Genomic DNA, 24,281 nt, shown 5'->3' with positions numbered 1-24,281 from the left:
GTAAATGAATACATGAAATCTAGAATGCTGTCTTTGTCTCACTTTTCGCCTTAACTTAGGGAAAGACTGAATTTTGGAGAGGAGGAAAGTAGAAGGCATTGAGTCCTGAGTGACCTGCCTTATAAACATGTCCTGTGTTCATTTTTCTTAGAAAAGATATCTTTTCTCTCTGCTGTTCTATCCAGTTTTAAGGTGCAAGATTCACACAACATCAGAAGTCTTGGTGTGTTTAGATACTTTTAATGATACAATTCTCAGATTGTTTATTCTTTGTGGTGGAAAATAGAGAACTCCAGAATGTGAACCCAATATGTCTTCCCAAAATGTCCAAGACAATTAGACCATAACTGTTCTAAAACATAACATAAAACTTAAGTGAAGGTGCTTAAATCATTGCCAATCCCAGCATCTGAATTTGCCTGTTAGTGAGAGATGTAGGGAACATTATGGATTCTAGACTGTGTCAGCATTCCTAACTGTGTAATCTCTGGGGCTTCCCCTGAGATTTATGAAAAATAGGAATGAAAACAACTGCACTGCATAGCGTTGTGGAGCCTTAAAGAAAAAAGGTAAAGTGCTGACCCACTGCAAGCTGGTATTACTCCCACAAGTTACAGCTCAGAAGTTTTGGCTCCATTTGGGGATTTCCACTGGTCTACTACCTCTTGTAAAAGAAAAGCACTGGGAAAGGACACACCCAGGTTTTCTCCCTCACTTTGAGTCCAAAATTGCCCTATGTCCACAGACCCATTTTGAATTCTTGAGCCACAAAATATGATGCCTCGAGGACAGACATTTCTGCTGGCACAACGACCTTGAATCAGGTCATTGACATGAGTCGGCAGAGCCTAGATGGAGCCTGTCTACCCCCATGCCAAAGCTCATGTAGTTGACACTCAGTCCATGTTTTTATTTCATCAACAAAATATGACTTCACTTTTCTTTTATAATCCAGAAGCATGAGAATACATTTGTTGCAAACTACATGCAGAGAAAATGGGGGATTCCTTTGGAAACTACATCCTCTTAGTAATAAATAATTTTTGATCTACTATACACAACAGTAGTGCATTTCTTGTTAAAACAGCAAGCTTTTTTTTTTTTTTTACCAAAATGAAAAGAAAACATTCATTTCTTTATAAATATTTAAATAGTTTAAATACATATTTCATACCAAGGATATAAAAATAGCCTCTGTGTTTTTTTGATAAATAAAGACGTTTTCATTTACATGGCAAATAACGTGCGAATAGCTAACAATTGGCCACCAGTTCTATTTGACTGATTGTCTAGGAGATGACATGCAGTGATAATTGTCCCTTTGCCTTCACAAAAAGAAAAATAGATCAGCAGGAGCTGTACACTCCTGAGGCCAACAGTGCTATGGATATTGTTCAGGAATGACAATCAGGCACTCATGAAAAACCTTTGCCACACTTCACAAAAGCCACCTGGGACAAAAGTCATCCACAAATTCTTTGTCTAGGACTTCTAGCTGCTCAGACCCTCAGGGTCTTTGGATTGTTACCAATGTCTGTCAAACAGACCAGTAGTTTAATACCTGTACAGAAAAATGTTTCTATTATGCTTCTAGCATCTAGAAATTGTTTGCTACAGCATGGAGGTGGTTCTGCCTTTCCCTGACTCCTCACACTCTTTTCTGCAGGATTCCCAGCTTTGCTCAGTCTTCCTACCCACCAGAGGCAAAAAAGGCAAACTAAAACTGTCATGCAGTGGTAGGTTTGAAATTAGCAGCTGCTTCATGGGCACTAATATCATACATTTATGGCTTTGTTATCTTTCACTTCTGCTGTGCTTGTGACAACTTCCAGTGGAAAGTTCTCCAAAGGTTTTGTAGGCGCTGATGCCATTCCTTCCTGGTTCCAAGATCCTGGTAAGTTTTCCAGACTGAAGGAACTCACAGTTCCCTGACTGAAGCTGCCCTCCTCTGATCTGCTTGGGAGAACTAGGTGCAAAGATGTCTCCGAAGAGGAGCAGACAGAGGATGAGAGAGTTGCTGAAATGGACTGCAGAGGTGTCAGCGTAGAATCTGAATGTGGAGAGATGCACCTTAAAAACTGCAAATGACCTTCTTGGACAACCTGGTAGTGGGAAGGTGAATAATCAAGGCTTGGAGAATGATAACGTTCACTGTCTGCAGGATTTTGCTCATGAGCTCCAGTTCGCTGGGGGCTGCTCCCCACAGAGGAGGGATCCACACTCCAAATGTCTGAGGTGATATTACTGCTACAAAGTTGTGCTTGCGTGTAGGCAGCTCCGCCTGTTTGCAAGTGTAGGCAAGGCTGGTGCACACTCCAGCTCATTCTGGTCTGTAAGCTCTCCCTGGAGGGACACACAGAAGTGCCGTGCAGAGAGCAAAACCGTGATGGCTGCTGAGGTGACAGAACGTTTTCCAGAAGCTGGATCACATTTCTCATGTCTTTACCCAACTGAGAAACTTCCTGAGTCAATGTTGTTACCTATGTGGATAGAGCAAAGTGAAAGGCAATAGTTAGAGGTGCAAAGTAGTGACCAAATTTCAGAGAAACGAAGCAGGGAAGTGATATTTCTTTTGGTTTTCTTTTATTCCTACTTATTTATTTTTAAACATTTTAGCATTTGCTTGGTGAAAAAGAAATTTCTTTTTTTTTTTCTTTTTCTTTTTTGAGACGGAGTCTCGCACTGTCGCCCAGGCTGGAGTGCAGTGGCGCAATCTCGGCTCACTGCAACCTCTGCCTCCCAGGTTCACGCCATTCTCCTGCCTTGGCCTCCCGAGTAGCTGGGACTATAGGCACCTGCCACAACGCCTGGCTAATTTTTTGTATTTTTAGTAGAGACGGGGTTTCACCATGTTAGCCAGGATGCTTTCGATCTCCTAACCTTGTGATCCGCCCACCTCGGCCTCCCAAAGTGCTGGGATTACAGGTGTGAGCCATGAAAAAGAAATTTCTTAATAAGAAAGCCTGAAAAGCTGCTCCAACTCCAACCAAGCCCAAGGGGTGACTGGGTAGGTTAGGCATCTGAATGAACATACATCCTGATCTAAAGACGTCCTCATTCTGAAAGATCCTAGAGGGGCATAAGTAGTCTGGGGATCTTAATCAGTGATTTGGGATTCTTAAACAGAATGAGAGATATGGATCCATCATCTCTTAAGTACTGATGATATCTCTGCTCACTCTGGGTGAATGGGATGCACGATAGTGCACAAAAATCATCGGACGCTTCAAAACAATGTGGAGTGGAGAAATTGCATGTAAAGCACTCAGCACACTAAGCACTACTACCTATTTGGAGTAGACACCTGGTGAATGGTAGGTCTCACTCTTGCCATTTCTGGTTGAAGCCTATGCTTATTATAGGCCAGAGACAAAGTGGCCTTCAGTGATGGTGAGGTTGCTACAGAAGAATTCATACCAGATTTGCTACAGAGAAAGTTTGCAGAAAAAGGGAAAGCTATGGAATGAGAGTTGGAAAGAAATAAAAAGACCTGCAATGCGGATAAGTAGAGATAAGCACTGCAGAGTGTCTGAGAGTCCTGGAACCCATCAGTGAACCTGAAACCCCATGGAATTATAGAACAACAAATTGTGTTGTATGTACTTCATTCTGTTTTCTAGGTGAGACATTTAGCTTTCACAGCCCCCAAACACTTAAGAATCATTGAAGAGTCTTCGTTTTACACTTAAAACGCATAATAAAATTCTTCAGATAATTTATTTTCCTAATGACCACATCAGTATTTGAATCATGGAAGAACACCAGAAAATTGAATTTCACTTAAAGTTGGCTTTTCTAAAAGATATGTATTCTTCAAATTGAGGAAAACATATTTCAGAAAGCAGGACACACACATATATTTTCTAGTCTTTGGTTATATTCATATAACTAACATAATGTAATACGTTGCCTTCATTGCTACAATACTTTGTATTTTATAAAGGACTTTCTATGACTTTATTGTACTGTCATGAACCACAAAATGCTAATAGAAGCAAATGAACCTATGGGCTAAATATAATCAGGAAACAAAAAGAGGTAGTTCAACTTCATTGAACTGAAGATTCATTCAAGACTGCTGTTTTGGGCAGACATTCTTCAACATCTAAGTACATATTCCTAATTCATCCAGCAACTTAATTCAGTCTACTTACTGTGAGTGCATTCTGAAACTAATTCTCCCTGGCAGGTCCATCAGGAGGTAACACTGCTCAAAGTCAGGCATTTTAAAAAAGGCCAGAAGGAGGTTCTTCCATGGTTTGGGCAACCAACTGGTAACACCTGTCTTGAAATTGCCAGGCCAATACTATTTCTGCCCTTCCGCTGGCCTGAAACTCAAGGGATTCAACTGAATACTTGTCTAGGCTTTTCAGCAAATCTAAAACTTCTGAAGACAACAACATCTCTCAGTCCCACATTTGAGAAGTGAAACAATGAATATGAGAAAAATTCAATATGCTTTGAAATCTTTACTACAGGTTGTCAATTTCATGACCTGCCAAACTTCAATTCTAAAGCACATGAATCACACTTAAATCATTACCCCAGGATCTTTGCACTACCTACATTCACAAGGGTTCCATCTTAAATTGATTAACTCTTATAATTTCAGAAGACAAGGCTGCCACTAAATGAGATGGTTAAAGAGGCACATTAGCCATCCATTCATATAGGCTGTCCAAGCTAAATTCCTGTGTGAAGCTCACCAGGGCTACATTAGTTCACTTCCCAATAAAAATGCTTTGAATTGACCTTCTATTGAGAATTAAATAAAGGCACAGTCTCTGAGGAACAATTTTGAATTTTAGGCACATGAACTTACGTTATTCAACAAAGGTTTGTATGTTTGTAAATTTATACAATGTGCTTTCAGGTACATTTTCCCTATTGGATCTACAAACAGTGCTAAGACAGGCAGGGATGTATTATTATTTCTCAACTTGTAAAATGGGAGCAATAAGACTTAGAGGTGAAAGGACATTTTTAAGGTCACTTATTTCATGAATGACAGTCTTCAGTCTAGAATTTAGGACTTCTAAGTTTGGTATTCATTCTGTTATAGAATGTTATCATGTGGAAAAAGAAATATTGCTTAAGAAAGGGTTGAGAGATTTTTCCTAATGTGGTCAGAACATGTAAAGAGCACAATGACACAGAAAGGTAGCCTCATGAGTAAAAAGCTGTGTGAAATGTTAATTCAACATTAAGTAAATAGCGTCATCTCTAAAAAAGTAGGAGACTGATTAAACACAGTAAAATATCTTCATAGCAAACTATATGAATGCAAAAATAGATTCCTCAGGGTAAGAACTGGAAACAGATATGTTAATAGACATATTTCTGATGACCTATTTTTCTAGTTTTCAAAATAAACAGATATTTTTCCATGATTGAAATACCTTTGCATAGACACATTTTTTTTTACAGATATATAATAATCATATATATTTATAGGATGCATGTGATATTTTATATATGAATACTGTGTGCAATGATCAACTCAGGATAATTAGTATGACCACTATCTCAAACATTTATCATTTATTTGTGTTGGGAATATTTCAAATATTTTCTTCTAGATATTTTGAAATATACAATAAATTATTGTTAATTATAGTCACCCTACTATGCTGTCAAACAATGGCACTTACTCCTTTTATTTAACTGTACTTCTGTGCCCATTAACTAACCTCTCTTCATCCTCACCTCTCCCTTCCCAGCCTCTGGTAATCATCATTCTACTCTCTACCTCTGTGAGATATATTTTTCTAGCTCCCACAAACGAGTGAGGACATGCAGTATTTGTCTTTCTGTGCCTGGCTTACCATGCATTTGCACAACTTTGAGGCCATGAACTTCGAATGGGAATCCAGAGTCTTGACAGGATCCAGGAACATAAACAAGCACTAACATTTTCAGAAAACAAATTACTATCCTAGCTTGAACTAAAAGGAGCAAGGAACTCAAGGACACAGATTTCTTTAACTCTAGAGGGAAATAATCAATTTATGTTAGGGAAGATTCCTGTCACTGTGTCTCTGGGGATACACCCTTGAACCTTATTAAAGTTGCATGAGGGAATTAATTGTGTTAAGTAAAGGATCTCTCTTTTTACCATGACAAAGCCAGCTGTCACAAGGAGAGATGGCATTTCCTAGAAGTAGAGACTGTGGTGACAGTAAAGGTGACAACATACTGCCACAGAAAATGCCATAAAGTTTTACTGCATTTTTGTTTACTGCTTCCTGCTGTGCTTGCTATCAAAATTTATTCTAAAACAGGAAAGATCTCAGTCTTGATCAAATGTTGAAGGCAAAGAATGCAGTGTTGCTACTATCTGAGGGTGGTGGTGCAAGTGCTTCTCTATAGCATGGTAAGAAGACACTCATTTGCTAAAAAAGGATTGTTGGGGCTACTTTGTGAACAAAACCCTATCCACTTAAGAAGACATGTATACATATGTAACAAACCTGCACGTTGTGCACATGTACCCTAGAACTTAAAGTATAATTAATAAAAAAAGGATATGTCTTCAAAATACAACTTAATTGCAAAGAGATATGTCAATTAAAACAAACAAAATTCTTCTGATCAAATAAGCCTAAGTTTTCCCACTTACCTCAACAGCAGCATAAAATACTTAAATGTTTCTGATGCTCATATTAGAAAATGCAATCTTTTTGAGCAGGTAATACAAAGCCCTTCACAAGCCCCACTTAGTTTTTAATGACTCCATGTCCTGCGTTTTCTCCCTTGCACACCATCAGATACAGTGAGCTTTACCCTTCACTGCCCTGGTAAGTGCTGTTCCTTCTGACTGTGGGCTCTTCTCCTCTGCCCTTCTCTGTCTGGCAAGAAAATCTTCTCCTTCAAACTTCTTTTAATACTTAATTTCCTCAGCAGAGCATTTCCTTGACTTACTGACACTCACATAGCAGTTTTAGCCCTGACCAATTTGCATCACACAAGACTGTACCAACTAGTCTTTGAGTTCCTTGAGGGTAAAACTGTTATCTCAGTATCTCCTGGTCTCAAGGCAATGCCTAGAACACAACATGCACTCAGCAAATCTTGAATGTAAAATAAATACAACACCTCCATTTTGAAGGACTTTTGATTGTTATATTGCCTTTGATTCTGATATTATTTTATCTCATGATTTTACCATAAATATTTTAGGGGAAAGTTGCCTGATACAAAATTGTATTGGAAAAACTGTAACTGGCCATCTTCATTCCAAGTATATATACTAAAAGTGGGTATGACTGTTAGAATTCATATATATAACTTTCCTAAAGCAAGGCCTTGACTATCATTTTAAGTGCAGGTGGTATTTCTACTGTTAAGAATCCCTTTTCCCTTATTGTGTTTCCTTCATAATTGTAGAAATATGTCTCCATTAGCCAAGGTTTCTGCTGGATTTCACTTGTCTTATTGCTTTGTCATCTGTCCCAGCATAAACTTGATTTCCATGGGTAGTTTTAATTCTCTGGGAAATTTCCCCCAGTGACTGATTCTTAGATCTCATAACTACATTATGAATGCCAAGTGACGAACTCAATTAAGTTATTAAGAGTTGTTTATCAACTGAAATTTGGCAAACATTTTGCATCCCTGATTGCTACTCTGGATGGCTATTGTAGATGTGGCCTTCAGATTCTCTTTATAAAAAGACTGCATAAAGGAAACATAACAATATACATTCTTATTTGTTTATTAATTTACATTTTCTTTATCCATTTTCCCCTCTTCCTCTTTTTTTCTTCTTCCCCCTTCTCCTTCTTATTCTTCCATGGATAAGAATCCATCAGCCTGGAATTTAAAACTGTTGGCCAAACCAGTTTACCATCACCATCTGCATAGCCAATTGTTCACATCCAAGATTCCTCTATCTCTTCCAAAATCCCAACTGTTAAAAAAAAGAAGTGATGAAAACACCATCTGTGCTTCCAAGTGGTACAGTTTTGTATCCAAAACTTTGAAGCACCTAAAGATTCCTCCCTTGTCTATTCTCCCAGCTTCTTGCATTCACCACACAAATCATTAGACGTTTTGCAGGCAATGCATTTGCTCTTGTTAAACAACATCTCCTGTCATGAATAAAAACCTATGTGACAATTGACTTGCCAACTGGCCATGATAATCCACCCACTGATCCTTCCATAACCCTAAGAAGGGAATCACTGACTACTACAGCTTTTCTATTTCTGTTGTATCCAGGTTTCCTCAGAACTTCTGTTGGTTTGGAAATAGTCATTGTTGCCCTACATTTCCAGAGTATCTGGTTTACTCCCCTCATGTTTAATCAGTTTTATTGGTGTAATGTTACTCTGTGTCATAGTTCCATAAGGGCCCTGTTGTGAGGATTAAATAATATAATAGATATAAAACTTTAGTCCCCATATGACTGGTATCATGTCAGAATTCCAGGTGGCTCGATTTGATAGTGGATTTGTGACACAGGCACTAAGCTTGGTAGAGAACTTCTGCAAGGGAGGGAATCCTAATCCAGAAAGTATTTAGCTTAAAGAAAATAGAAACTACAGTTATCTCCATAACTCTTCTTCTGCCTTAGCATGGAGAGATAAGCCATTCCTGGTAACAATTTTACATAATTAATATCAGAAGAAAAAGTCTCGAATTTTTAGTATTGCCTTGCATGGATCTTTGCAGTGGCAAGTAGAAACAGCAATAATTGATGCCATTGGAAAATGTAGATTAAGGTCCTGTATTTCAAGTACAAAGTTTGAGCAACTGCATTCAGATGGATTAAAAATTCTCTATAAAGGATGTAAACATGTGCAGCCTGGTTTTGATCAGAATTGAATAAGGACCAATGTGGAGCGGGGGGCAGGTAGGGCAGCTACTACATATATTTATTGCTCTTTACAGTAGTTGAGCTCCTGTGAAAATCATGCCACATAATAGAACTCTACAAATCTTTGTTGATTCATGAATAATTCAATGAATAGTGAATTTCATGGTGAATTTCTTATGACTTTTTGTTATTTTCAATTGAACTTCAGTAACTCACTTTCATCAGTCGCCCTTAAATGTCACTGAAAGATAAAGAAGTGTCAGTATACCTCAAGCAGGTAAGAATGTTTCATATAAGAGCCATGTCTCATGGAAGTCTCCACCACTTCAAAATGGGAGCTTTCAAAACATCATGTTATTAAACCGCTTAAATAATCTATCTGCAGTACCGGTGACCTATATGCATTGTCAGTGTCCGTAGTTAGATTGTGTGATTTTTGGTGTAAACACAGATTTACTGTTCTGGTGTGTCATTAGATTGTGCCTTTGGGAATAAAAGTATGAGTTACTAATGCGGACCAGAGAAAAAGTGTCTTTGACAATACCTTTCATTTCACATAAAATGACATATAAAATCATATAAAATAGCTTTACTTCATTTTACATATGTTTTATATTTCCCCATCTTGGCTATTGGTGTGACATAATTATTGGGCTTTAAGTATAACTGGAACTTCCGTTGATAGGCAGAGAAAATAATGTGATTTCCATTTTTGTGCATTCAGTGAGCAGATGGGGTATGCATCTGTTGACATAATCTTCTTAGCTTGAAGAGTTCTTGACCTGTCACTCAATTTTTGCCAAACATGTACACATTTGCCTGCTAGACACAATTCTCCTAAGGGGTACTAATTATACCAGTCATCCCCTGCCCCACTACAAATACATATACATTTTTACAAGCTATGATTAGGGGAAAGTAAATGGTTTTTCATTTAATCCTTTGTTATGTTGCATATTTATCATAGGATTTAGACATGTTCAAACAAACTCCACAAACAGGAAAAACAAAAAAGACGATTGGCATAATTTCATTTTTGTGTCTTTTGCTTTACAAAGCATTCAAAACAAGTGATAGTCTTTTTATCTGTCAGCTAAAATAATAATCACACTCAGCATGTGCATGCATTTCATCCAAATGATGACCTCAATCCCATTACTAATAAAAGTTGTAAATCTTTGTCTACAGCTGGAGAGACTAGAATGTTGGAAGGTGAAGTGGCTTGTTCTAGGTCACACAGGACTACTAACCAGGGTTTTACTTCTGCAGGTGCAGCCGATGTCTCTTAAATTATAATTAGGGAAGAATTACAAGTCCAACATTACCAATACAAAATGACCAATTATAGTCCTGAAAGTGATTCAATGGCTTCGTTGAGTTTCTGCAAGCTCAGGCCTTTGGACATTACTTCAGCTGTACCATGGTAATCTGTTATTTATCAACCCTTTGACTGCTTTTGTCATCTGTTTTCCTGGTTTCTGTGGCAAAGTTTGATTAGTGTTCAAATTGCTGTCTGGCTAAGGGATCTTTACTGCTATCAGTAAACACCAAACGAAAGTTTGTCTACTCTCAGAATACTGGTTGTATAGAACAGTGCTTGTCAAACTTTAATGTGTATAGGAATCATCTGGGGATTTAGACAAAGGGTATACTCAGATGCAGTAGGTCTTGGGCAGGGCCTGAGATTCTGCATTTCTTATAAGCTCAAGTTGATGCCAGTGCTGCTAGTTCATGCTCTACAGACAGATCCTTAGTCCCAATATATTTAGAAATTTCTTTTTTGATTTTTTAAATTGACAAAAATCATATATATATATTTATGTTACATAACTTGATGTTTTGATATATGTATACCTTGTGGAATGACTAAGTTAAGTTTATTAGCATATCTATTACCTCACATCCTTACCACTGTTTCTGTGGTGAGAACATTTAAGATCTACTCTTTTAGCAATTTTCAGATATACAATACATTGTTATTAACTGTAGTCACTATGTCACTACAAAACAAAAGAGCACAGCTTCTGACAACTGACCTTTTCCACCAAGCTTTCTCTGACTCATGATTCTGTAACTGCTCTCTACTCTGGCCCCTTCTGACCTAGGAGTTGTGGTGACCTTCCGTTGTTATTATCACGAGGGGTGGTTCTACCCCTTGTGGTTTCCCTATACTCTACTAACTTCTTTGTAAATAACCTTTTAATTCAACATTGCTAAAATTGCCCATTTGGAATGTGGCATTGGTTTTTACTTGGGCTCTTACTGATATATCCATCTTCTATTCAAAGATGAGAAGAGTCCTATCTGTAAGCAATCACAGGCAAAGAGGAAGAAAACAACCAGTCTCCAAAAGTTACATGCATTTTAAATCCACACCTCACAGGAGAAGTTTTCTGAATGGCGTACGTATTTTTTTTTCTTTTGAGAGATCCACATTGTTATTAAAAATTTTTAAAAAGCAGTAAAATTCTCATGAGAGTTACAAATCTGCCTATTTATATAGGCTTGAGAACTAGAAAATAACCAAAAAGAGTTCTACAAAGCATAAATTCGTTGGAAACATTCCAGGTTAAAAACCAATGTCCACAAAACGTAGTATTAACATCAATAACACGTATCTAAAAATTAAAAGAAAAACCGTTGATTTTGCCAGGAGTTAAATGAATTTTGTCATTCTAAGTCAAAAAGTGAATGTACAGTCTTTGTTTATATTTTGCTTTGAAAATTGATGAGCAATAACTATATACGATCGGGATGAAGAAGAAAAAAGCCTATATAGACAAATCTTGGAATGACCTGACAATTCTGTCAGTGTGTTTCAGTTGACTCATTTGTCAATGAAAAGATATAATGGCAACACTAATTCAGAGGACTAAGGAATCAACTTTACTATAATATATTACTTACGTAGGTTCCCTTATGTGAATTATTGGTAATATCCTGTTTTTGTAGGCATTTAGAAAAGTAGTAAAGCAACTTTTAAATAAATAACAGCCTCTCTTATTATTCCATCTCTTTGACTCAAGGAGATTTCATTAATCTATTAGCTTTGTCAAGTATAACCTAGAAAACAACTGAGATTCTTTGTCTGTTTTCCAGTGGAACGTGTTTCATTGCTGGTATTTTTTTTTTACTTTGATAATACATAATACTTTTAATTGGGGGATATTTGGAATTGAATTTTGAGCAAAATTAAATGAGGGACAAAATTTTCCTATTAGCTTTTAGGTGCTATGGTAGATACTATGAGGGTTTGCCAGTATCCAGTTTTCTTTTTCTTTTTTTTTGAGAAGGAGTCTCACTCTGTCGCCCAGCCTGGTGTGCAGTGGCTCTATCTCGGCTCACTGCAAGCTCCGCCTCCCAGGTTCACGCCATTCTCCTGCCTCAGCCTCCCAAGTAGCTGGGACTACAGGTGCCCGCCACCACGCCCGGCTAATTTTTTTTTGTATTTTTAGTAGAAACGGGATTTCACCACGTTAGCCAGGATGGTCTCGATCTCCTGACCTTGTGATCTGCCCGCCTCGGCCTCCCAAAGTGCTGGGATTACAGCCATAAGCCACTGTGCCGGCCCAGGATCCAGTTTTCTATTTCTTTTGGGATATACAAAAGCTTACACTTTCTTCTCCCATTGAAATTAACCGTGCCCATGGAATTAGTTCTGGTGAATAAAATACCGGCAGAAATGATGTGTTTATCCTTCAAACCAAACAATTATGCTTCACACTTCAAATGGAAAACAGTAATCAGTGACATTCCAGATGGTGCAGCCAATTCTACTGACCTGTGTTAGGCATTTTGCTTGAACGAGAAATAAATTTTAATCACTTTGGGGTTTGTTACCTCAGTATAATTTATAACAGTGCTTATCTGATAATGGTGGGACTCTTCAAAATGTTAGAAACAGTAACTGGACTTTTCGAGGAGTTGAAAATGAGAAAATAAAGCTAAAAGATCTTGATGCTACAAAATTAAATTTGAAATCTAACTTTTAGGTCATAGTGATGATATAAAATAATTTTCTCTAAAGCCTTAGGACAATAGTGCATAGGGAAGGTAAACACCTTGTTGAAATCACAGAATAGGAATCTAAATATTTGTCTCTTTCCAAAGTGAATTCTCTTTCTTCCATAGTGTGTTTTATGCCTTATGCCTGCTGTGCCAGAGCACACAGTCTCCGTTGGTAAGCTATGGCCTGTATCTTTCTGGGTCAGCCAGATTTCAGAAATGAGAATGCACTCTAACCTTCACCTACAAACCTTTTCAGAAGTGGAGCATTTGACTTACACAGCCCAAGGCCCCTATCGTGACATTTTTGTAATTTTCAAAGAGTTTCCTTAGAGTCACACTATTTCACACTATGCTGTAAAGCAATGGCAATGTGGTCAAAGCGTTCTAATATTAGCAACTGCCCCACATCTTTTAAACTCTCCTAACTATTCTGTGAATGTAGGTAATTACCAATATTATTCCTTTTCAGACTTTTGTTCCATATTTAGCTTGCAGATTATGATTATGAAATGTACACACTGCTGAACGGTTTCTTTATGTCTTAAATCTTTGAACAAATCTTAGAATAGAGATTCTGCAGTGCTCTGACACCTCACACAGTGCCCCATAGTCTGCCTGGCATGTGTCACACGTATTTTAGGTCGTCCTTTTGGTGGCAGAGTTTTTATCATGCAGTACATCCCACATTTATTATCAATTCTTCTCTTGCTTGCTATTAACCAAATAATAGCAAAAACAAAGAATAAAGCAATCAAATGACGACACATGTTAGTAATAGAAAATAGGCAAAATGGTAAAATCAGGTTTGGACTTTCAAAAAGTTTTTTTTCTATATAAACTATCATTTTACAGGAAAGATGAGGAAAAGAAAAATAGGTTAGAAGAGGGATAATTTTACAGTTTGAAGTCCATTTGTATTTTTTATTCTGCCTGTCTTAGTGGGTTTTAATGCACTATCCAAAGGGTCAAAACTGTGTATAAATTAAATTATGTGTGAAGGATAAGATTTTTCTACTTAAGCTTCAACCGTGAATAAATCAGATATTTTCCTTTATGGAAAACCTAATTCTTTGGGAAAGAATAGTTAGACCTTGATATTTTATCTTGCCCTTTTTATTTAAATGTTTGACAAGATAAAAAGATGTATGTCATCTTGGAGGACTAGGGGAGGGATAGCATCAGGATAAATACCTAACGTAGATGACGGGTGGATGGGGGCAGCAAACCACCATGGCACGTGTATACCTATGTAACAAACCTACATGTTATGCACATGTACCACAGAACTTAAAGTATGATTAAAAAAAAAAAGAAAAGAAATCGTGAATACAGGATCATACTGGGAAGATATTTTGTTTTTCAAATGGTAATTTTGTTTTTGTTAATGGATCTACCCCTGATTCACATTGTCAAAGGAAAATAACAAACTGTGTGATTTACAGCCCTAACTTGGAAAAATTATCTACATTCCTAAAGGTGAACATATAGACATTTTTTCTCAGAAGAATCACTAACTCTAATATTTGGACTAAGATAAAGATCAGTCAGATCTTAAAATTATTAAATGCTTTTCTCAAATATGAGAGGAAAGAATTCAAATGATATTGATGGGTGGTTTTAGCTAAGAGCAGTATCTGAAGAGAAACTGTTCAATAGAGGGTTAGCATCCAGTTCTCCAACAGGGAGTTGCATTCGTTTTGTTTTGGGTTTCAGTGTTTTTTTTTTTTTGTTTTGTTTTTTGTTTTTTGTTTTTAACAAGAGGTTATTTGGGTGATCCAGCGCATGGCTGAGTCTTTTTGATTTAAGTATTTTCAAGCCAGTTAGTGGACCATCTAGCTTTCCTTTTCTGCTTTGTTAGTCTGCCCTTTGGCTCTCTTACTTCTTATTAGCAACAATCTCAGCTCCAGAGAGGGCAGGTGCAGAAGGAAGATGGCAGTAAAACATAAATCTCCATAAAGCTGAAGAAGCACAGGTTTAAGAGAAACCTGCAGATTTTATGACAAGCTATTCAGTCCACCCTTATTACAGATAACTGGAAGTTGATTATATGAACTTCATTTTTCGTAAATCTCATCAATACCATCACGTGATTACATTTTCCCCAAGGTGTCATCAAATCACCTATTAATAAGACTTTGCTCCTAGAAAAGGATTCCATTGCACTGTCTGTCCCAGCCCACACGCCCTTGCTTGGGTCTACCCTGAAGGTCACCAAAGACAGGCACAGGTTTTGCTGCATAGTCTCGCGTGAGGAATTTTTTTTTTTCTTCAGGGCTGCCTGAAAAGCCTCAACTCCACTTTTCCTTGCTTCTTGGTTGAATAATTTTGAGTCGTCCTACACAGTCTCTCAGAGGCCTCCAGTGGGATTGAGCCCCAGTTGTTGACAAGTTTAACTATCTCACTAACACTTCTGTTTTGCTTTCCTTCCTTTTCTGTCTTACTTCTCTATTCTTTAATTATACTTCCTGTATCACCTTCCAAATAAACTATTTGCCCCCATATCATCTCAGAACTTGTTTTACTTTATTTTTTATGAGAGAGACCCCAATTAAGATGGTAATCAAGAAACTATCTTATTTTTATATTTATGTCTATAAAATTGCCAGAAAAGGCAGATTTATAGAAATGGAAAGTAGATAAGTAGTTGCCTAGGGCTGGGACATAAGAATAGAGATTAATTGTAAAATGAGTATGAGAGATCTTATTGTGGGAATAAAATATATCCTAAAACTGATTTATACATGATGGATTCAATAAAGTTACTAAAACTCACTGGATTATTGGTGAAATGGACAAATTTTATGATATATAAATATACCTCAATAAAACTGTTAAAAATGAACAGATAGTAAGATTTAGAGAGGTAAAGTACCCAAGGTGACACAAGCAAATACAAGTCAGAGGAAAGGACAGAGTTCAGGCCATTTGACTACACTGAGAAACAGCATTCTTCTGTGAACTAGTGACCTTGCTTTAACTCATTAAACATAGAAGGTCACGAAAAAGTTTAAAATGTACCAATTAAACCAAATACGCATATATCTATGATATTAATTATAATAATAATTTATTTACTGCCTACTTTATGCTAAACAACTTACCTAGATCATTTTATTTAATCTCACAAAGGGCCACGAGGCAGGTATTATTCTTCTTCCCTGCTTACACATGGGGTGGTGGAGCTTGAGAGAAGGTACGTGACCTGTCAGAGGTCACACAACTTACATGAGGCAGAGTAGGGATTCACCCATGGTGGTCTCATTCTGGAATGCATGCTTGTAACTACTATATTACACTGCTTCTGTGAGTAACTAGGATCTATATCTCCTCTTACCATTTAAGTATGACCAAAGAAAGAGCTCCATACCTCACTGTTGAGTTTGTTTATCTGCTGCTTGGTCTCCTCTGCTTTGATGAAGAGAACAGCAGCTCCAATCTCTGGATCTGGAAAGTGACACACACACAGAATGAGTCCTTTAGGAATAAATCTCATATTTGAGGATTGAGGCAATTAGAATATGGAAGAAAGCCCACGCTATCACTTTTAATCTTTTCTGATGTCTGTGCACTGTACTGTCTTTTGGGGATCAAGCAAGTGTTTTTGTATTCCTCTGGATGGCAGCAGATATACACATCATGGTGGTGATTGCACCTACAGTGACTGGATGTGTCCATTGCAAATACCCCATTTCCTCAAGTACAGTCACCACCATTTTCCAAGATGGCACGTTTCCTTTTCTTTGACCATTGTTTAAAACTGTATCATAGTTAGTGCTCAAGCCATAGAAAAGGGATATTATTTGTATCCTCTCGTTCCATTCTAAACATTGATTCCTGTGCCCATGAGCACATTTTCCTCCCACATATATATCAGCTACTAATATCCACTGCAGGTTGCCTTTCTCTTCCTGCATCACTCTAAAGGGTAATTTCTCCCAGCTTTTAGTTCTTCTTCTCCACTTTTTCTCTACTTTGCTCTTCCAAATATATTTATTTTTGTCAGGGACAAGAGTACAGGTGAGTCAGTGCCAGCTTGAGTGGAAAAGATTTGACAGATATAACCACCCTAATTCTGGTCAATGATGAGGAGAAAACTTGTTGGTAGGGGAAGAAAAGTAACTCAAAACACTCTGAAACAGAGTAATAAGAAATTGTTTTGCAGATATATCTTGCAGAGATAATCCATTCATTCAACGAATGATTGAAGGTCATATACGATAGGCCAGCCCTCTTTTAGAGGAGATAGCAACCAATAAAGAAAATACAGTTGACACTCATGGAGTTTAGAATTGAGCAGGAAAAATAAACATTTAAAAAGTAGGCCAGGCATGGTGGCTCATGCTTGTAATCCCAGCATTTTGTGAGGCTGAAACAGGAGGATTGCTTGGGCCCAGGAGTTCAAGACTAGCCTGGGCAACATAGGGAGATCCCATCTCTACAAAAAAAGTAAAATAACTAATATAAAGTAATTATGCAATAGGTTTGAATTTCATACAAAGGGCAACATAAAGCCATATTAGGGTTTTAAGCATAGGAATAGAGTAATACAAATAAATTTGAATTAATAAAATTCACTTTGCATAGAAAACAGTGTGAGGCCAAAGAAAAGACTTTGGTAGTCATGCAAGCAAGAGATAGATGTAGCTAGAGAAAGAGTGGCAGCAGCAATGATAGAAAGTCTTAGAGAGAACTAAGATATTTCGGAAGTTGCTTCTAGAAAGCTTGTTGCTTGAATGCATAAGCATAGGGGTAGGTGATAGGCTAAGGAAGAGGAAGAAGCTAAAAGAGTGGTAGGACTAGAAATATGTGAATGAAATGGTGAGTTTCTGTGCATTGTCTCTAGTTGAACCAAAAAGATAAATATCCAATTAAGGTGTCAACAGGCTTTCATTGCAAATATATCAGTTTGATGATAACTATGATTTCTTTGATCCTTGGTCCAAGCACAGTAATATCAACATATGTAAGTCAATTAAATCAATAAATCAAGACTGTACCCCTTATCCTTTTGCATTCTCCTCACTTCACACTCCCAATCAAGGAATTTCACAAGTATCCTTTAGTTTCCCAAGATGAGTGCTGGAAAGAATTACTGATTCAGATGAAATGCTGGTATTCTACCAGAGAAACATCTCCAGAACTGTACATTCAAATGTCTTTCTTGGGTTTGGCTGTGTTCATAAAGGGATTTGTTAATTACCAGGACATTCTAACACAAGGATTTTAGAACTTAGTGGGAAGGGAAGGGGAGGCTGGGTGAGAATTGCTGGCCTTGAATTAGGTAGTTTGCTGGTAATTGTTTTGGATTGTCTCTGCCTATTCAGCACATGTTCATTATTCTCTTTTTATCAAATACAGGTGTGTCTTCTTTAGAGTTTGTCATTTTATTTGTCTTGTTGACAGAATCCCTCTTATGAGCAACAAACACAAGATTGAAAAGTAAAGACAGGGATTAGAGTTGGAGTACCTTCACATTAATTCACCATCACTGAAGGTTAGCACATCACATAGTTCTCCATCATTTCCAACATGCTTATATCTTTCCGAAGTTGTTTTTCCTCTGGAAAACCGCAATATATAACCTCACACTGAACAAATTGCTTAAATATAACCAATGTTCCTTCAGTGCACAATCAACATGGCATTTCCTCTAGATAATGCTTTTGTGGATTAATCTAAATTTATAATAGTAAAACATGGTTATCCTCTGATGTATAGCAGAAATTTGAGTCTCCTGGCATACCAATTACCTTGGTTGCTAAAGGGCAGCTCATCCAATCTGGACAGAGAAATGATCACAAATGACATTTTAACTTGGAAATGGCATAAACTCATGTCAAATTATTCAATGGTATTGGTAAGGGTCTATGACAGGGAGAATATTCTAAGGACAGGAAAGCAAAAAAAAAAAAAAAAAAAAAAAAAGCCATAGCAAACATTACAAGTTAATAAGAAATATTGTACCTTAGGAGAAGACTAAATATAGATCTTACCTCCAAGAGGAGGAGAAATTCTGGGCTCTGATCTGATTCGTTCAGAGCCAAAATCAAAAGTCTGACTTTCTTCACTGCTGTTTCCATCTTCAATTCCATCAACAATCCTACTTAAAATAAAGGAAATTGACTGGTTGTGGATTCATATTCATGGATTCCAGTATTTTTAAAAGAGTTAAAAGATATTATGTTAAATTTCTAAATTCTAGATACTCTAGAACTGAACTATTTGATATAGTAACCATTAGCCTTCTATTGCTATTGAGTACCTGAAATGTGGTTTGTGCAAATTAAGATGTGCTGTAACAATAAAATACACACTGGATTTTGAAGAATGTGTTGAAAAAATGTAAATTATTTCACTGACTATTTTTATATTATTCAAATTTAAAATAATATTTGGAACATATTCAGTCAAATAAAATACATTATTAAAATTAATTTCACTTTTATCACACTTAAAAATGTAGCTGTTAGAAAATTTAAAATTATATATGTAGCTCACAATTTTATATCACATTATGTTTCTTATCACACACTGATGTTGTAGACAGAGGTTCTTTTACTTATTCTCAGATTCAAAACTTTAAGGTATGGTACAAAAATCCTCTTACCTAAATTCATGTTAAATCACGACTCTCCAGGTTTTAACCCTTAGCATCACAGAAAATAAATATTACACCTCTACTCTAGACTTACAGAAAATTCTAAATGTAAGAGTTAAAGAATTATATTTAAATCAGTATTTAGTCTTCTTTTCATGGTAAATAGTATCTAATCCACTCATTATTTAAAAAAAATACAAGTCGATTGTAGAAAATTTAAACATAAAGGTAACAAAAAAATAGAAAATAAAAATCACCTGTAATCTACTACTATAGTCAATATTTTGATGTATGTCCCTAAAATATTATTTTCTCTCTAAAGGAACATATATTCTTTTCATAAATGTAGGATCATATTGTATATAAACCTTTCTTTCTCAGCTCTGATACAGTCTCTTCCTATTTATAATTTATTATGTTTAATTTTAGTATAAACTTAGAAGGAGAGTTAAGCAATATTTTTAAATTACCATCTCCAACTGAATTCTTGAAAATTTATCATCCGCCTACTTTTTACTAAACCTATTTTGTTTATCTTTTCCTTAATATTTTATATTAATGAATAAGAATGTTGTTCAAATAAATAATAAAACTATAGTATTTGAGAAAGATCACTTGCTTTATAAGCAGAAAAACAAACTTTTAATCCACCTTTCAGTACTTAGTATCTCTGAGATCTTGGATAAAATATTTACCCTTTGAGTTTCACTTCTTGCAACTTTATAATAGAGATAACACAAACTATAGGGTTCTGAGAAGATTAAATGCAACTGTGAATGTGAAATTACCTAGCAAAGTACAAGAAACATAAAAAGTAATACATATTTTGTTCATGCTTTTATTTATTATTCAGCTGTTATGTGATTTTGATGATGGCTGTTGCTTTTCTACACCATGGCCTACCCCTGAACATCTTCAGAATCAGGATTTTTCATGCTTTCAATCACCTTTAGTGGATTCTAAAATGATTTTTAAGAAATTAAAAATAGAACCATGCTATGTTACTTATTGAAGAGACCAGAAATAAAACTAAGTTTTAGCCATCCTTGATAATAAGGCAAGGATAGTATGAAAAATAAAAATCTGCATTTCATTTTCTTCCTAATTTCAACTCGTTGCTTATGAAACTTTTGGTAAGATCGAGCACTGAGGGGTTAACATTGATGGAGTTTGTTCCATTTCTTTTATTTTCATTATCAATCATAAAATCACAATGTAGGAATATACATTTAACATAATAGGTAGTGAAAAATGAATAAAGGGAGTAAAGAAGGATTTCTGAACATTTAGTATTTTGAGAACACGACTAATGCTATTTTGCTCATCCTGCATGCACACACACTTGCACATATACTCAAAAAACTGCCCACAAAACTCAGAAAAGCTGAGGATTCCAGGAGAGGAATCTGTGGAGTAGAAAAGCTCAGAAGGCTGAAGGCAGGTACTACTCTGTGTAAAAGGCAGCCACGATTATGTGAGAAAGTTATATGATATGAACTCTTACCTTGGACTGAGGTCTGGGGGTCCAGCATTATTCAAAGTTGAAAGTTGCAATTTCAAGTTCTTCTCTTTCCTTTTATTATGGTTGGGGGGGTCAATTTCCTGCTTGGTTTTGGGGGAATTTGACCTGGAGACTCTGATAGGTGAGTGAAAGGGCACCGTTCCCGAGGCCAGTTGCTTTAAGCTTAAGCCCAGGTAGGTTTTACTGCTTCCAACCTTCTTGTTGCGTGAAGAAGATCCCCTTGTGCAGATGGGAGAGAGAGAGGCTGTCTCCTCTTCCTCCCCCTCCTCCTCCTCTTCCTCATCTTCCACAATAGATGGGAGTCGCTTGTTGATGCTGCCGTTTCCCTTGGGCTCTGACTAAATTAGTGGATAATATGAATTAGTACAGACTACAAAGACCGCAGAAGAGGTATCTCATTAATGCTGGAGGTCTCATTTGAACAACGTCAAATCTCTTAGAGACTCTTTTCATTAAAACTGAAGTCTTTGCAGATTTTGTTATTATTTTATCAGGTGCTAAAGGTCTTCCCACTTCTGCTCTTCTCCAGGTTTACCCTCTATGCTTTCTTGATGTTAGCCCCTGATTTTAACCCTCCTCTTGGTCTTTTAAACTGTCTTCATGGGGAGCCACGTGAAAGGTGCATTATACCAGGTTTGCAACTGGATTTTAATTCAACCTGTCATTTGTAATAGTATATGATGGCATGCTCTTAGAGATAAAGACATTTTCCATTTTAATGGAGGGTCTTAGGCCTTGTTATTTAAAATTACAGGATCTTTACTGGAACTTTACATGGAGATTAATCAGCAAAATTGCATTATTCTTGAGAATAAAAAAAGCTTTCCTATTTTGGGTCACATGAATGGAAGACGATCAGAAGTATTCTCAGCTACTCTGCTTCCTGCTCTCCTTGTTCTTTCCAGTCACTAGCAAGAAAAGAAGCAAACCACCTGGTCTGCTTCCTTTGAAGAGCCTTGGAAAAGGAAGGAAAAATAGTCTTGCCAAAACCCATCCTATAACTACTGGACTCTTGACTGGGATCATTCAACTTTGTAGACTAAGAAGAGGAAAGAAAGAGTGTGGGAAAAGACAATTGAGGTGGTGATGGAAGGGCCAGGGCAGTAAACACAGAAAAGGCTAACTAGTAGCCCTCAACAGAGTCACTGTAATAGTGTGTGCTTTTTGCTTTGCCCCAGACATGGCTTCTCTTCTCACTTTTCTGTGCCTCCGTCTTTTTTGAAAATTGATTCCCTTATACCCGATCATCAATAATTTATAATAAAAATAAAGCAAAGAACTGAAAATCTCTAAGATTACTATTCAAACTCTGGGCTGTCATGGTTATTGACTTAAAGGAATAGTTGTTCTTTTGGTGTATAGGGATTTTGCTGTATATATTACAGGTATAATAACATTGCAGTGACTTATAGGCAATAGTCCATTCAGTGTAGGCCATCGATGCTGAGTGAAATGTATAGTTTACTCATGAAGTTCTTGTACTTGAATCTCATTAGCTCAAAATTTCTTGAAGAAATGGCATTCTTAGACTCATCTTTCCAAATACGTATGGTTATTTTAATTAATGATGAGGTCATACTTTTTGTTTGTTTGTTTTGCTGGGATAGTCATGATGTTACTCTTGTTTGTTTTTCACAGCATTTAAAACTCTGTGTGTTTAACAAAAACTGGGCCTACACGGAATTACAGGGGAACATTTGTACACTAGCATTGTTGGATAGAAAAATTAGTTTACCCAGCTAAAGACACAACAGGGCAAACTTAATCTAAGAAATGAGAAACAATGAGCGCATTCTCTAATTAGAATTCTGTTTACATTTGCATTGGCAAGTTAATCATTCCTTTGTTTCAAGAAGACTCTATTGGCTCTAATTGAATTCTCTGACTAATAACCTGTCAAGTATTTGTACTTCTACAAGTTTGTGGAAATTTCATACCTCCATTTTGTCATGGAGACTTGGTGTCTCGGACAAGTTGCTTAGATACTGACTCACAATCAGCGCAGCAGACATTACTTATACCAATAATCCATTATTCCACCTGCCATCATTGCAGGCAGGACCTAAGTTTATTATATTATTAAATATTCAGCCTCACATTAGCCTCTGTGCAGGAGTATCAGTTACTTCCTTCAGGCCATCTATATAAAAACAGCTGCTTTCTGCATGTAGCTGGATTCACCTGTTATACACTGCCATGAAGTTCAACCACAGAACTCTTCCTTCTCAACTGATGTATCTTTTCATTTTCTTCCTGGAAAATGCTTTCATGAAGGCACTAGGGTTTTTATACTCATAGTTAAACAAATCTAGAATTTGGCTCATGATACTTTGCTGGGATAGCCACTTCAAAGTTACAAATGACTAGATTCCATCCAATCTGTCCTGACTAAAGGGGAAACAGAACAAAGTCTAGTGGTTGAAATTCATGAACTTCCAGTTACACAGTCCTAAAAAAAAAAAAAAGTCCTGTGACTTACTAGCTGTAACCTTGGTCAAATAATATAATTATTAAATTATTGGTTTCTTCATATGTAAATTAGGAATGGTATGAGGAAAACACTAGATATTAGATAATGAAAACCAAGCACTTTAGCAATGTGCAAAGAGTTTAATAAATGCTTGCCTACACGATGCTGATGATCATAAAGAAAATGAAAACATTTATACTGTGGCAAGTGCTACAAAGGGTTCTGGTTACCTCCTTTTATGCAATATCCTCCCTCCTTTCTTAGTTAACAGAACTCTCAGCAATGCACCCTCCACAAAGATTACCTTTCTCAGGTTCCCTTGCCACTTGGTTTGGCCATGAGGCTAAGTTATGAGATGGTAGCATATAAGTGAACAGGTTTTAAGAAATTTTTAGAAAGGCTCATAGAAACACTGTAACCTCTGTCTTACTCTTGCACATTTCTTTTGTTTGTACTCTGAAGTATGGATTAAGTGAATGTATGTTCAGCAGTCCCCATGGAGAATGAGATCTTGGAGAAGGAAACCATATTTTGAGAATGATGATGCAAAAATAATAAATAATACATCCTGGCACCTTATTGACACATGGGAGCTTTCATATTTTTCATTTCTGGACTTGTCTACGAGAGGGAAACAACACCTGCTATTCTGGTGGTTTTAACATTACAAATTAACTTCAGCCTAAATTATACAGAGGATTTTGTTGTTGTTTAAAGTTTAGGATGTTGTAGTCTTGGAACAGATCTTCATTTTCAGAGTTCTATGAAAGGCAGAGGAATTCAAATTGAAAAATACAAAAAAAAGTCTCTTTTTTTTTTCATAAGAAAGACAGTATAGAAAGGTCTGAGGTGAAAGCAGTGCAGT

The 24,281-nt window shown here is 36.6% G+C and overlaps 1 protein-coding gene across 2 annotated transcripts in view; it reads right to left on the bottom strand.

The window, feature by feature from the left end:
- Nucleotides 1–223: 223 nt before the first annotated feature.
- KCNH8 (potassium voltage-gated channel subfamily H member 8) overlaps nt 224–24,281 on the bottom strand; it is a 385,706-nt gene continuing 361,648 nt past the window's right edge. Inside the window, exons 13-16 of one of the 2 annotated variants that reach the window (XM_017955938.2) lie at nt 20,929–21,284; nt 18,820–18,926; nt 16,194–16,270; nt 224–2,480 (exon numbers count right to left, since the gene is read on the bottom strand). In XM_017955938.2, coding sequence (XP_017811427.1) covers nt 1,776–2,480; nt 16,194–16,270; nt 18,820–18,926; nt 20,929–21,284 — 1,245 coding nt within the window. In that variant the 3' untranslated portion in view covers nt 224–1,775. Of the gene's footprint in view, nt 2,481–16,193; nt 16,271–18,819; nt 18,930–20,928; nt 21,285–24,281 lie in introns of both variants that reach the window. The other variant, XM_003895159.4, reaches the window with a different exon arrangement.

Source organism: Papio anubis, chromosome 2 (assembly GCF_008728515.1).
Source record: "Papio anubis isolate 15944 chromosome 2, Panubis1.0, whole genome shotgun sequence".
Taxonomy (NCBI): Eukaryota; Metazoa; Chordata; class Mammalia; order Primates; family Cercopithecidae; genus Papio; species Papio anubis.
The sequence above is the reverse complement of the archived record's forward strand: the minus strand, read 5'-3'. Positions and strand labels throughout refer to the sequence as shown.